The sequence below is a fragment of the Henckelia pumila genome, chromosome 2 (genome assembly GCF_033568475.1).
Source record: "Henckelia pumila isolate YLH828 chromosome 2, ASM3356847v2, whole genome shotgun sequence".
Classification (NCBI taxonomy): Eukaryota; Viridiplantae; Streptophyta; class Magnoliopsida; order Lamiales; family Gesneriaceae; genus Henckelia; species Henckelia pumila.
The window spans coordinates 148,642,857-148,658,499 of record NC_133121.1 but is presented as its reverse complement, the minus strand read 5'-3'; the positions used below and the strand labels follow the sequence as shown (position 1 = coordinate 148,658,499).

Sequence of the window (15,643 nt, the reverse complement as noted above, 5' to 3'; positions counted from 1 at the left end):
ATAACTCACAATAAAAGGGTTAACGAACTATATATTACAAAAGATGGTTAGAGTGACTATTAAAATTTTACAAAGAAAAAGAAAGATTAAGGTAGTGTCTGAGAGAGCTTTTGGGTAGCACTTTTTAGTTTTTTTTAACAAAGTTTTCAAAAATTTATTAATAAAAAGCTGACAAGTATTTAAAGTTTTACCAAACACTACATAAGAGGCTGAATGACTATTAAAATTTTTCAAAGAAAAAGAGCTTATTTTCAATATTTGACTCGAGTTTTTATCAATAAACTCTAAATAATAATCCATCAAAGAAAAAAAAAAATTAAAAAGTGAGAGGTAGTCGTGCGAAGATTCCAACACAGTAACAGAAGCAGTAATTTTGCAGAGCAGGGCATCATCACTCACTTCTCCATAGAAACTAACCGTGAGCGGAAGCCAAAATTCGAGTCCCGATCTATCGGAATCGCAATCCGATTCCAGTACACTCAGACGCAGAAATATGTTTCTCTTGGACTGGTTTTACGGCGTGTTAGCATCTCTCGGGTTATGGCAGAAAGAGGCCAAGATCTTGTTCCTTGGCTTGGATAATGCCGGCAAAACCACGCTCCTCCACATGCTCAAGGACGAGGTACTTTCGTTTTAATCCGTTTCAGATCGTTTATTTCATATTTCAATGGATCCCGATTGATTGATTGATTGGGTTGTTGATTTGATACAGAGATTAGTGCAGCATCAACCCACTCAATATCCCACCTCGGAAGAGCTGAGTATTGGGAAGATTAAGTTTAAGGCTTTCGATTTGGGAGGGCATCAGATTGCCCGCAGAGTATGGAAGGATTATTATGCCAAGGTAGCTTGAATTCAGTATATTGCCCACTGTGTTTTTGTTGTTATGTTATTTTGTGGAGTGGTATCTTTGAAAGGCTCGAGTGCTTGCTATATCTGCTGTGTTTCTGTCATCTGTATGATCACGTTTTCACCAGGAAGGGGAAGCTAAATTTGTCTTATGTTCTTTAATGTTGTAGAGGATTCAACTTGCTTAGAATTGATAGTGCTGTTAAAGTTTAGTGATCTTTACAGACTTGTAATATGTGCTACTTATCCACTGTTTTGCGTCCACTACTTGGCTGAAATTTGAAATTGTCATTGAGTGCTTGAATGGATTCTTGTCATTCTTATGTTTATTTTTTATGGTTACTGTGGCTGCTAAATGTAGAGTGTTTGTGATGTTATATCACCTCTACGATGTAGCCTCTCTTCTGTAGATTTGTGAGGAGTATGAATATCCGCCCTTGCATTTATTTTTTTCCCTCTGCCTCTGGTATATGACATGAAAGTGAAGCTTAGCACATTTTTCATAAAAAAATGTTGAATCATGCTGTTATTACTATCACATTTATTCGAATCATATATTTGTTTAATCTTGACTCTTGAGGGAAGTGCAGGTTACTTTTGTAGCGTGGCATACCCTTTGCTGACACCGAATTTTTCCCAAAAACTTTGAACTCCAAATCAAACTATTTCCTCACGAATCTCCTCATGTTCCTGCTTTCATTGATGTGTATTCTTGTGGTTCGACAGGTTGATACAGTAGTTTACCTGGTGGACGCATATGACAAGGAACGTTTTGCGGAATCCAAAAAGGAGTTGGATGCACTCCTCTCTGATGAGGCCCTTGCTGCAGTCCCGTTTCTTATTCTGGGGAACAAGATTGACATACCTTATGCTGCCTCAGAAGATGAGTTGCGTTATCACCTGGGTCTGACTGGTGTAACCACTGGGAAAGGGAAAGTGAATCTAGCAGAATCTAATGTTCGTCCTTTAGAAATATTCATGTGCAGCATTGTTCGGAAAATGGGCTATGGTGATGGCTTCAAGTGGGTATCTCAATACATAAAGTAGGATCATGCCATCAACTGAATGTACGACCATAACACTTTGTTCTGGAAGGAGAGGGGCTCTGTAAAAGATGATGTGAAGAAGGGGAGAAGTTTCACTGATGTAGTTGCTAAAACTTGAACCATTTATTTTTGGTACGCTATCCAAATTTGTTGTATCAACTTTCGATATTTTATTCAGAAACATGTCAACTGTCATCTGCCTAGTTGTTAATTACTCATCGAACTACGACTGATTTTGGAGCTGCAATTTTGAGGAGAGGGGGTTCCGGTGCGGTTATGGTTGATAATAAAACTGCTTTCCCAGTTTCTTGTTTGCCGGCTTTGCAAGCAAACCAGTACCCTTCTTGTCGTCAATCGTTGATTGATTATATGTACACATATATGTTTATGTGCGGGTGTTCGAAAGTTGATAGCATTGAATGGTTCCTCTGCCATTGGGTATTTTAAGTTAGTTGGAGATGGTAGGTTTGACTGAGTATTCAATGGTTGGGTCTCCATATTCCATTTTACTAATTACTTAATTAGATAATTGTGATGTACTGTATAATATTACCTTTGACAACATCATAAGCTTTAAAATAGAGGGTCTTTCATGCATGTATCCATCCACCTGACCTAATATATTTGTCATTTGTTGTTACCCAGTCCACCATTAAAGTTGGAGCGGTTTAACAAACACCTTTCACACCACACCAGTAGTAATATAATGCATGCTTTTCACACATCCGATATCTCACATCAAACCAACCACCACCCATGGGAAATTCCGTCTCTCACCGGCAATCAGGCGGTGCCACCACCGGCAAGTTGATATTATCAGACGGTGGTGTGTTAGAGTACGACGAGCCAGTCACTGCTGCAGAACTCATGCTAGAGCACCCGCAGGAGGTTGTGGTTGAACTCAATGGCAAAAAGCCCACCCCGTTGCCTGCCGACGAAATCCTGGATATGAAGAAGCTTTACGTCATGCTTCCAATCAAGAAAGGTAAGCCAGCCACACTATCATATCAAGAAGCCAAAGAACTGCTAACAAAAACCAGTTCTCTATTGAAATCCAAAGCCCTGTTATCTTACACGGGGTTTCTTCCCATGTTTGTGCGAATTTGTCGTCCGGTTCGGGAGCACGGTGCTCCCGTATCAATGGATACAAAGAAGGAGGACTGTAATTACTTCAGTGCTGTTCTGGAGCTGGAGGAGCGGCCGGAGTTTTTGAGCAGGCAAATATCCGGGAAAGGGTGGAAGCCGAGTTTGGATACCATCAACGAGAAGACAAGCAAGGCTAAACCTATCCATTGGTTGTTTTAATTATCAAAATGTTTTCATGCATGCATTGCTAACTACTTTTAAAGATTAGGAGTAAGATTTTGCACATCATCGGTGTTATTATATTTGAATATATTTGTATGTTATAGCATTGTGCATATGCGTTGTGTACACTCTGAAATATGTCGAATATTGTGATGTATGAAGATGTAAGGTTGTTCAATGAGGTATTTTGTTACTTTTGATACACTAAAACTATATTATATCTCATATTACATCACACTGGTTACATTAGCATCATCACGGTGCTCTTTAACGAACCCAACAAGGGGATAAAGATGTGATCATTAATTTTCTCAAACCACACAAAAACTTTCTGTAAGGGGTTTTTTTATTTTTATTTTTATTTATATATTATTTTTTTTAAACGACTTCTTTCAATACCCAATCGACACAATCAATTCACAACTCAAATATATACTCAGCCCAAAACGAGTGCAGCCTGGCCCAGCCCAGCAAGAGCGATCCCTAGCTCCCTGAAGTGGGTTGTTGGGGATGGTGGTGGTATCAAATAAAAAAAATTGAAAAAAAAAATCAAAATAATGAAATTAAAGGCTTTTTTCTGAATTGTGGTTTGGTTTCAAACCGAAACCCGAATTGTGATTTGATTTGGGGTTTGAAACTTTAATTGGCCTAATGTACTATCGAAAAAAGAAAGAAAGAAAGAAATTGGCATAAAGTGAAGGATGAAATCTCAGTTACATTCTTGTTTCCCAAATTCTAACTACAATTTAACGATTTTTTTAAAAAAAAAAAAATTCTCCAAATTTTGCTGCAAAATACTTGACGCAAAATTTTGCACGATTTTATTATTATGACATAGATATCATTTGTTTGGCTACAAAAAATTTGCAATGTGTCTTACCAAGTGTGCATCTTTTTCCTTTTTTTTTTTTTGGGAGCATCTTAAGATACATTCCCATGCTGTTTCATATTTTCTTGTACAGCTAGAGGAATTACGAGAGTGTTTGATATAACTTTTACAAAGTGATTCTTAGCTTCTAGTTACATGGAAGTGTTATTGAGTGTTTGTGATGTTAAATTCTGGTTTAGCTTCTACAATTTTACCAAAAAGCAAGAAGCAAAAATTTGATATTTTTTTTTGCTTTTGTTTTTTTGTTTAAGATATAAAATTACAAGTTGATATTATACCCAATACCCTCTTAATAAACTTATTATATTACGTATGCTTTTATTTTATTTTATTTTTTGAATATTTTTTTTAATTTTACATTGTAATTATCACAAGCATTTATTTTTAAATATATATATATATATATATATATATTGAATTTTCATAATTTTTTTGTATATATCTTGTATATTTATACAAATTTTGTCATTTTTTAATATTTTTGTTAATCTAATATATATTTTTTCAAGTATTCGTGTTATAAAAATAAAATATATTTGATACAAAATTCATAATGTAATAATAATATATAAAATTATTTTTTATAGTGTGAGTATAAAAATGAAATAATTAAATAAATATATGGTTGTCATTTAATTAAAAAATTAAGCTTGAAAACAATTATTCTCCAAACAATAAACTTTAGCTTGTATTAGCTTTCAACTTCTATTTACAGACACTCTCTACTTTAGCTTCTCACCAACTTCAAAATAATCTTTTCAAAAATCACTTTTAAATAAGTAAAAACTCTTCAAAATACTCCCTACAGGAGCTTTGATTGATCAATGATGTTAAGATCATTTGAATTTTAATATGTCGATCCATCTCAAATACGGATGTCGGGTTCCAGAATCACAAGTAATCTTTTATTTGATAACAATATTGCTAACATATTTTATTTTACAAAAAAATTTGTCAAACCGTGCTATGAGTTAATTTTATTAAGCGATTATATGACGCAAAATTAATTAGTGTTTGAAAATTTGTTAAGAGAATCTCCATAATCATTTATTTTTAGAGGTTGCAAGCACTATCTTAGTGTTTTCCGTGCAAGCTAATGAAACTTGGTGGTGGTAAAATGTGTCAATATTGTTCACGAATATAGATTGCACTAGAAAGAAAGTTATAATACAGAAATATCTGGGGGAAAAAGAATGGAAATAAAGAAGAGATAGAGATAAATTGGGGCCCTTTGTTTTGTCACCGAACGGCAACTGCCCCACCCTTAGCTTCAAACTCAAATCCGTTTAGCTACTATTTCACATTACACGAACTGTCTGGCCCTACCTGCTCTATGCACGTACGCAACAACTTGCTCCTTATATTATTATATACATTTTTTTAAAAAAAAGTTATATTACATTGAGATAAAATCACTCAAGAATATCGCGAGACTATAACCTCGTATTAATATAAAGATCACAAAAACTGTTATAAGGTCATCTCACGTGTTAATTTTATGAGACGAATCTCCGACTTAATCCGATCTATGAAAAATATTATGTTTTATGTCAAAATTAGCATTATTTTTCAATATATATATGGATCGAGTCGACGTCTCAAGAGTTCAACCTATTAAGATATATCAATTATATTTGACACGCAATATGTTTAAAAGATTCATATTATCTTATTATATTATGGATATAAATTAATAATAGATGATAAAAATGGAGAAAGTAACGTACATAAAAATCATACATAAGAAGGTATGGTAAGGTTCCTTATTTTTCGTCATTATTTGAACACTAATTTGGTGTCTTGATTGCTCAATGATGGATGCCAAAAGGAAACAAAAAAACAAAAAGCGTGTGACTTTTAAACACGTTACGTAGTGTGTGGCTTCAAAATTTGGATACGGTTCGCACTAATCTACGACATCTTTTAAGCTTGAAATTTTGGTAGACCCAACGAATTTGGAGCGACATCTAAATCACCACTTCAACACATATTTGGTGCAACACCCTTTTAAACAATAATGATAATGATAAAAATTAAAACGTGCTTGAGTTAACAGCTGACTTTTCATTTCCAATTCATTTATTTGTTCAGTTATTATATGCGGAAACAACTTGAAAATTAAAGGGTCAGCGACATAATCTTCTCTCATGACTGAAGTGGAACTCCATATATGTCCATTTCCACGAGAATTTACGTTCGTATGTCGGATTGGACGGTATTATATCAAATAAGTAATATTTGATGAATTAGTGTTTTTCAACTAGAAAAGTAAATAATAAAAAAAAAAAACCCAAAAAAATTCCAAGCCAAAACCAAAATTAATAAATAAAATCCACAAGATACATATTTAGAAAACTAGAATTGCAATTTTCTATAATTGTACAACTATAACGTAATCTTAAAAATCGTTCTTTTTTTTTTTGCTCAGAAATTGTTTTGAGCATTGTTTTCGATTAAGTAAACCATTTCATTGGCATGGAACTTAGGGATGACAATGAGTTGGGTTCGGTTAAGATTATATTGATGTATCTCCATCTCCATTTATTATATCTATCCCATACACATATCCATCTTTATCGGGTATTCAACTTTCATTCACATCCTCATCCTCATATTTTTCGAAGGATCGGATATCCATATCTTACCCAAATACTATATTACCCCCTACATTTGTATTTTGTTTTTCAAATTTGAATTATTTCGATAAAATTATGTTTATTTGCCAAATTTTTAAGAAACAATAAGAAAAAATTTAAAGATAAAAAATAACAAACTAAACATCATATAAAAAAATAATAAAATATTATAAATAATTTATGTCAATATCAATATCCTAAAAAAATAAGGACAATTTGCTAAAAAATCCCCAAATGCAAACATGTTTTGCTTTGGGGTCCTTAGTCATAAAATGTGGTACAAAACAATATAAGATGTGGTACAAAACCATACAAGATGTGGTACAAATTAACAAAAAATGTGGTACAAAAAAATGGCTAGGGAGTGCAGAGCAAAACATGTTTGGATTGAAAATTTTTGAGCAATTTGCACAAAAAATAACATTAATTTTATACTAATAATTTTCTCATTTCCATCCAAATACCAACATTCAACCAAAATAAATCAAAATTAACATTTCTTTAACATAAATACACATAATGTATATGCATATATATATATATATATATATATATATATATATATATATACACACACACAAATACACACACACACACATATATATATATATAATCAGATATCGGGTCTGTTACTACATTTGTCTCCTTCCCCAAACCCGAAAATCCTCATACCCAATTGCTATTTATTTAATCGGTTCTAAAAAATCCCTCCATACCCTCTTCTATTCGAATCAGATATTTGATTATCTATTGGGTTTGAAGGAAATTGTCATCTTAATGAAAGTATCCCTGAAAGAAATAAATAAATTGACTTGCAAGATAAAAATTGCTCAATATTTCTTTCTTATTTTTGATAAAATATTATTTATATGTTTTTCTTTTCTTAGAATTTTTTAAAATTAATAGATATATCTGATCTTTGGTTTAAAAGTATTTTATTCCTACTAAACACTTGTTTCTATATTTTGTAGGGATCTAATCGAGCAATCTTCTCAAGTGTTACAATTTATATGTTTTTCTTTTCTTAGACTTTTTTAAAATTAATAGATATATCTGATCTTTGGTTTAAAAGTATTTTATTCCTACTAAACACTTGTTTCTATATTTTGTAGGGATCTAATCGAGCAATCTTCTCAAGTGTTACAAGGCTCTATAAAATAGATGACAAGGGAAGATGGCTACGATGCACAAAGAGAGATTACAGAAAATCGAGAAACTTTGAATGTTGAAGAAAATTAAAGATTTTTTGAAGAAATTTTTCTGATTGATCGTTGTCGGATTTATCGTGTTGCCACCGCGTATTGGAGACACTTGAAGACAACATGTGCAATGTGTTGACTGAAGAGTTTTTATTCATAACTCCAAATTTCGGCCAGCGATACTTGTTGAAAAAAGTAATATTACGTGAATATCACTAGTATTGCTGTTTTATAAAATTATTATTTTTCTAGTGATTATTTTTTCATGTGGCACCGCAGAAGTACTGGTTGCTTGTGCATAATTATTTATGAGTATTTGTTTATTTTATTTTAATTCACGTTTTAAATTTTTGCTGCATGTTGTCTAAGGTGGTATTGATAACACCTACTTAAAATCACACATCCTCATTCATGTCATGACTAAAAATCATTTCAAGTGACATCAGAGCCAACTCTTGACGTTAATAAGTGAGATTCAGGTTGTTGTTTTGACAGGAATCTATCATAGAAATACCTTATCCCGACACCATACTCCGACCACCAATCTTGTATTGATCCAACTATGCAATCTGAAAAGTAAAAATTAGGGTTTTCATCAAATATTTAGATGAAAGATCATGGAAACATGTTCTCAATAGTTGGGTTCCACCAAAGAAAACTAATGAAGAGGGTGATATACTTGTTAAACCTGAAATCGAATGGACACCAGATGAAGTTCAAACTTCAAATTATAATTCGAAAGTCTTAAATGTTATTTTCACTTCTATTGATATGAATATGGTTGGTTTAATAACTAATTGTATTTGTGCTAAACAGACAATGAAAAATCTTTAAAATCATTGTGAATTATCAAAAAAATCTTTAAAAGCATTGTGAATTATCAAAAAATGTGCGAAGGACCAAGATAAGGATGTTCACCTCTAAGTTTGAAAACTTGGGAATAGATGAAAACGAAACTATAGATGAGTATGGGCGTCGCTTAAGATAAATTTCAAATGAAACAATCGGACTCGGAGACTCTATTTCAAATGAACGAGATAAAACCCCTAAGATCACTCCCGGAGAGTTTTAACATGAAAATTTTTGCAATTGATGAATCAAAGATTACATCTAGACTCGGTCTGGATGAATTGATGAGCTGCTTGCATACCTTTGAGATGAACATGAACATGCAGAAAAAAGACAAAGGTAATGAGACGACCCTAACCTGTACTAATTAATTATTAATTAAAAATGCAGATTTTTTAAAATATTTTCTCATGACCTATTTGCAACTCTGATAATCCACCTGTCTCATACACACAAAAAGAAAAAAAACCAACAAGGCAAAAATTTTAAATGAGAAATAAGCATGAATCTAATGGAAGCAATACAAATCCCCAAACCACAGTGCAAAACAGTTAATTAGTTTACATGCTAAAATAACCCAATTTGCAGGAAAAACACATCGTGCTAACAGACTTTGAAAATAAACATAGTGTAACTAGTTCATTATTTCAAACATTCTAGTGCGGAAAAGTAAAGCCACGGTCGAGGGTCGGCGCTACCGTTGCCATCAGCCCAGGGTATCCTGCCCCTCGGTACTAAATCATCCTCACCTGCATCAATTAAAGGTAGTGAGTCTAGAGACCCAGAAAGTATAAACCATGAAATAGCGAAGGGTTAAAATACATCCACGATACTTAAAATACTAGTACTTATAATACCTTGAAATTTACTCGGAAAAAGTCTTAAAGATAAAAGGAAATGAGACTTGGAAGTTGGAACTGTAAAGGAAGGTCACATGAAATGAACTCACGCCTTTAAACGACTTATGCTTTAACTTCAACTCAACTCATGCTTTAACAAAGACTATCATAACTTTAACTTTAAACTTTAACTTTGCGAACTTAGATCCTTGATTGTGACCCTCTGATTTTGATCGATCAATGGCTACAGTATTATGCCGGCAAAGACGTCGAAATCTCTCCCGACGTCACATTGCCCCTTTACTCTGATTTGGTAGGGGTTTCGAGATGACTCCCGGCCGCACACTACACGTCTGATTTGGTAGGGGAGCTGAGATGTCCCCCAGCCGCACACTACACGTCTGATTTGGTAGAGGAGCTGAGATGTCTCCCAGCCGCACACTACATGTCTAATTGGCAAGTGAGTCAAGGCATCCCTCGAGTGAAATTGCATGTCCCGTCACAATCAACTCACTTCATTTTAAAATGTTACTTTACTCAACTTTTAACTCAAAATTTCACTTGACATGAAAATGCAAAGGTCATGCACTCAACTTATGTAAAACTTTTACTCAACTCAAATGATGAAACAACGCCCTTGAAAACACACATTCAAAGGATGAAAACATGATTTTAATCAAGGAAATCATGACGGTTAAGTGGATGCCCCTAGGCTAGACTAATCAACCAAGACTCACCTCAAGCGTTCAAACCGTAAAATCCATAACTTGACCATTCCTTAACCAAATTGACTTTCGCTTGAACTGACACCCTCTACAAAACCTAAATAACCCAAGGACCAGATTACAACCTACGAAGTAAACCCGGGCAGCCAGAACAAAACGGATTTCCAGGCAGCCCCTAAACTCTCCCAAAATCTGCACCAACCATCCTAACTTAAATCGTCTTTATCCTATCCAAAACTAAACCGAATTGCGACCAAATTGAACCGAACCGACCAAAAATCTCACATTTGAAATATGACAAAGCCATCCCCTGCCCAGACCTCTAGATTCAACCCAACAGAAACAAACTCTTGAGACCAAACCGACGGGACAACAAAATCTGCACAAGTACAAGAATACCTTATCTCCTCACGAACCCTACGTCGATTGAATTCCCAAAATTCCAGCATTGAAACACATCTTAATAACTCCCCTTAGGCCACAATGAAACCTCGAGCCAAGCCCTCACACCCGAAGCTAGCTCGAAGTCCCATTGTAGGCCGACTTAACTCAACTAGATCACCCCTAGCACACGGCCACAACTTCAGCCCTCTACCCTTCAACTACAGCCCTTCAAACCCAACCAAACCTCATACAAAACATCAACTAAACTCTAGTTCAATTATCCTAGGGAGCCCTTAAACATCATTCAATCCAAATTTCGAAAATGAGCTCAAACAACCCATGACTAGTAGCTGAAAATTTTGAAATATTCAAGCAACATCAAAAATTGACCAATACACGATACATAGCTCATTTCAACTCCAAACCACATGCAAAATTTCGAATGACACAAGAACCCTACTGATTTTTGCCCAAAATTTCGAAATACAAGCCTACACCACACATCAAATGGATGAAATTTTCGAATTTATGCAAGAACTTACCAATACTCAACTCCAAACACATCACAAACCTCAAATCATCATAAAATAAACATGGGGTTCGAATTCATCATGGAACCCCTACTGATTTTTTTTAGAAAACTTCGAACCCTAGCTAAAATCTTCAAGGAAAAACGAGCAAGAACAAGGAAAAAGAACACAAACCATGGGAGCTTTGCTTGGTGGCCAAAAATTAGATTATACTTGCCTTTTCTCAAGACAAACCAAGAAATAGGAGCTGAAACTTGAGGGAAACGAGTTCCTAGCTTCAAGGGAGATGAGCTTCGGCCGATGGAGGCGGTGGGACGGTGGTGGCGTGGGTTTTCCGACGAGGGGAGGGGCGGCCGATGGAGAGATTTGCAAGGGAGAAGGGGGCGGCGTGTGAAGGGGGGGAAAACCAGGGTTTGGGTTTTTTTTTTTTTTTTTTGAAATGAAATGAAATAAAATGCATTAGAAATGAAGTTTTAAGTCTAAATGTGTTCAAAGTTTGAAAGTGCTACTCAAATAACTTATAAAATTTTTATTTAAGGTTTTACAACTTTAGCACTACTCAACTTTGCCCTTTAAAAATCCATATGTCTGAAAATTCAAGAATTGAAATCTTTAATTGAATATCACTAGTCCGAGTTCGAAAATGCTAACTTTTGAAAAAGTTTTAAAATAAACTCAAAAATACCATAAAAGCGATTTTAGTTACCCGAAAAAATCTATTTTCCTTAATCCCTAAAAAATATCAAATCTCGCAAAATTAATAACTACCACCGAGATCCACCGTTACCTCATGCCGAAACCGGAAACGACAGAACCCAAGAACCTCAAGATTAATCCATTTAAATATTTAAGCAGAAATAAACTTTTAAAGGAATTTAAAGTAATTAAATCCCAGTAATTAAAATTATAAATATTAAAACAAAATTAAGCATGCAATCCAAATTATGGAATTATAGACACTACAATTCCTCAGAACTCGAGAATTTTTTTAAATAAATACTTAAATATTTTGATGTCACAACGATATAATAGACATTTAAATAATAAACAGAGCGATTAAAATAATTTAAATAAAATAGATGAACATTTAAAAGTCAATTAAATAAATACACAAGCGGAATTAAAAATCTTTAAAACAAATTGGACAATCAAAAGACCTTAAATAAATAAGCTAGACATTTAAAATAATTTAAATAACCATCCAATAAATTAAGTAATTTTAAATAAATAAGCGGGACAGTTAAAATCATTTGAATAAAAAATATTAAACTTTAAAATCATTAAAAAAAATTAAGTTGTATAATAACATCATTTAAATAAATAAACTAAAAAATTAAAGGCATTAATTAAATAGTTAGTACAATAAAATCATTTAAATAAATAATTAAATTTTTTTTAACTCATAAATAAAATAAAGGATTTAAATCAATTAAACTTAAAAATAATAATCATACTATTTATTTAAATTTTATGCATGCGACTAAGTAAATTGGATTTTAGGCGCTACAATTTCTTCCCTCCTTAAATGAAATTTCTTATTTGAAATTTGAAACTTACTAACTAGGTCCACACTGAATTTTCTAACCTTACACCCACATGAGTTGACGTTAAATCAGCTTTCGCTGTGCACTCTAATACTTATTGATATTTATATCACCAAAGGTCTGACTAACTCTTACTGCAATATAAATTCTTAGTTCTTATTTGCTCCCAAGTGATTGTATCCTAAAAGAAATTTCAAATCATTGTTCCAATGTGATTTTAAGAGTTTCAATTTGCCACCTAAAGTTCTACAATACCTGATACTCTCCTTAGTTCGATGACTTTAAATCCTAGGCACAACTTCAAGCAATAAAGGTCCGTAAAACCAATAAATAATTTATGTCGATCTGAACCATAAATTAAAAACTTTCTCACAAGAGAATGTGCTTAATATCTACTTACCGATTAAGCTTAACACATATAATATAGGACTCGAGCTCATAAGAAATTCCGAAGTTCCTAAAATACTTAACAACCAAACACTCGCTTTCCTAAACGCGATAGCTTCAATAAAAGGGTTTCCTCAAAAATTTTCATGAAGTACAGTTCAAAAATTTTCTAAATCATTAGTCGTAGTCAAAGCTCCGCCAAGAATCATTGAAAGATATGCTTAAAAGTTTTAAATAAATAATTTATGCACAAAAGCTATATAAAAAAAATACATGCTTTCGAAAATTATATTTTCCGTTGCTAAAACATTTTCTTAAAATTTTTTTCTCACAAGTCAACGCATGCCTCAAAAATATTTTTGCATGCAGACAAATAATTTCAGACATCATTTTAATGACAGATTTCAATGGAAGTTGTTGCCCTCAAAAGTTTTGAAAATTCTTAATCGACTCACTAGATTTGCTCAAGTTTTTAAAATCATTTAACTCTCTTTCAAAAATTCTTAGGTCCGACCCTCTACCAAAACTCCTCTACGAGTCTCAAATTCTAACTCATACCCAAGAATCAAATTTTAGACCTTAAACTCGATAAAGGCAGAAACTTAAATAGCTGATACCTCGAATTTAGACAACCTAATGCAACTAGACTAACTGCATCTATTAATCATGTAGTAGCAACTTAAAGTAACAAAACTTAAATATTCGACAGCCACTAGAAAAATCCATGACAACCCAAGGATTGGACAACAACAATTTCTTAGTGACAGCAGCCTAGCAGAACCAGTTAACAACTTCGTGTACTGCCCAAGGCAAGAACTCACTTCTCAAGTCATACCTATCACACTAGCATGCATCTTAAACACTAAGACAAGCCTTGGGCCACACTACCGAATCAAAACAAAACCCAAAGACCCAAACAACCTTTAAATTCCACCAACACGTACTCCAGAATGCAGGGCAGAAGAAGGAACACGAAATTGAAAGAAAATAAATGCCTTGGCAGAAGCTTAAAATCTCAAGTTAAATTAAAGGGTCTTGACCAAACTTATTATACAGCCCTAATCGGTTGACAGCCAAGAAGCTCATTCAACAGAACTAAATCCCTTCTTGACGGAAAACTCCTCCTCTGACAACACTAATTCTCGCTTTACAACTCCTCAACCGATCAAAACCTTTAGAAAAATAAATTTTGATAGTAACTTATAAGAATATCTAGACAAAAACTGAAAAGAAATATTTGTGGCAACAAAATCCTCACTTCTTGTCAGCAAGAGCCCTCTACATACATCAACCTTGCACCTAACTCTCGAATTCCATGCTAATAGTTCCGACAAGGACAAGAAAACCGCCAATCCTCCAATCCAGTTCCTACCCAACTAACTATATGATACTCACGACGGTAAACAAGGAGAATTTGACAAAAATTCCACGCTTTCACTGCAACCTTGGCAGTAATATCGCAACTAATTATAGCAACCACTACACTAACTAAGTAACAATTCACCATGACCAATACATCACAAATATGACAACTTCTCGAAACAATTACAGCAACATCCCAATTTATTTGACAGTGAGGATCCTCAAGCAACAACAAAGAAACATGATCGCAACCTAAATTACCAACCATCATCCAAATCCCAAAACCAACTCATATTATAACCCAATTCAAAAGAAACATGACAACAATTGAAAGAATCCAAAAATAGTACCACAGCTTGCTTAATCTAACGGCTTGCTTAACCCGACTTCTAGACTCTTCTCTACTCAAAGCAATGCTTCTCCAACATTTTATCTTACGTCTCAACTCACCACACTTAATTCCTGACTGCTCAAAACTAGATCACTAATCCCTAACAATGCAAGAACACAGTCACAAGTTACAACCAACCAACCCGAATCCTCCATCGACTCAACTCCTAGACAAAAGGACTCACTCACAACAGTCCAAAACATGACTTGCAATACTCCCAACACAACAACAACAACCATGGAATAAGATCAAGAAAATTAAAAAATTCCCATCGGCGTCAAACAGTGCAAAAATGGGAATCAAAATATCAAGGAAATGAAAAAAAATCATTTAAAACTTGATTTTACATACACGCAAATAATTAATACCAAAGCTACGACCTCCTGATATAGTACAAAAGGTAGAAGCATGCATTTTTAAATAGGTTTGAAGCCATCAATTAGAGCTATAACTGTATTCTAAACTCTTCACTTTGATTCTAGCGCAACATTCCTCAATTCAATGTTCACACAAAAATTGCAATGATACTTTAAGTCTATCCCAAGTCCTCGTACGAGTTTCAATTCATTAATCTAACTGTCAAAACTTACGTCTATCTATCTCTAAAAAAATTAGTCACTTAGTTAAATTCGACTAACATCCATTATAAGAAAATAACTTGCAATGATAACACCAAAATTAATATCTCATAATGCACAAGTTAAT

General features: G+C 33.7%; 2 protein-coding genes across 2 annotated transcripts; both read left to right on the top strand.

The window, feature by feature from the left end:
• Positions 1-344: 344 nt before the first annotated feature.
• LOC140881801 (small COPII coat GTPase SAR1A-like) lies at positions 345-2,090 on the top strand. The gene is made up of 3 exons (XM_073287391.1): positions 345-622; positions 713-844; positions 1,576-2,090. Exons 1-3 carry the CDS (start codon positions 494-496, stop codon positions 1,894-1,896), a joined length of 582 nt encoding a protein of 193 aa, XP_073143492.1. The 5' UTR covers positions 345-493; the 3' UTR covers positions 1,897-2,090.
• A 115-nt stretch (positions 2,091-2,205) lies between these two features.
• Positions 2,206-3,290, top strand: LOC140881802 (uncharacterized). The gene has a single exon (XM_073287392.1). It carries the CDS (start codon positions 2,652-2,654, stop codon positions 3,198-3,200), a length of 549 nt encoding a protein of 182 aa, XP_073143493.1. The 5' UTR covers positions 2,206-2,651; the 3' UTR covers positions 3,201-3,290.
• The last annotated feature ends 12,353 nt before the right edge of the window (positions 3,291-15,643 follow it).

What these genes read in the sequence shown, in the direction of transcription:
- LOC140881802 (XM_073287392.1), top strand. Translation starts at nt 2,652, where the DNA reads ATGGGAAATTCCGTCTCTCACCGGCAATCAGGCGGTGCCACCACCGGC.
- LOC140881801 (XM_073287391.1), top strand. Translation starts at nt 494, where the DNA reads ATGTTTCTCTTGGACTGGTTTTACGGCGTGTTAGCATCTCTCGGGTTA. An exon ending in TCCACATGCTCAAGGACGAG is followed by an intron (nt 623 to 712) that starts GTACTTTCGTTT and finishes GATTTGATACAG; the next exon opens with AGATTAGTGCAGCATCAACC. An exon ending in GGAAGGATTATTATGCCAAG is followed by an intron (nt 845 to 1,575) that starts GTAGCTTGAATT and finishes GTGGTTCGACAG; the next exon opens with GTTGATACAGTAGTTTACCT.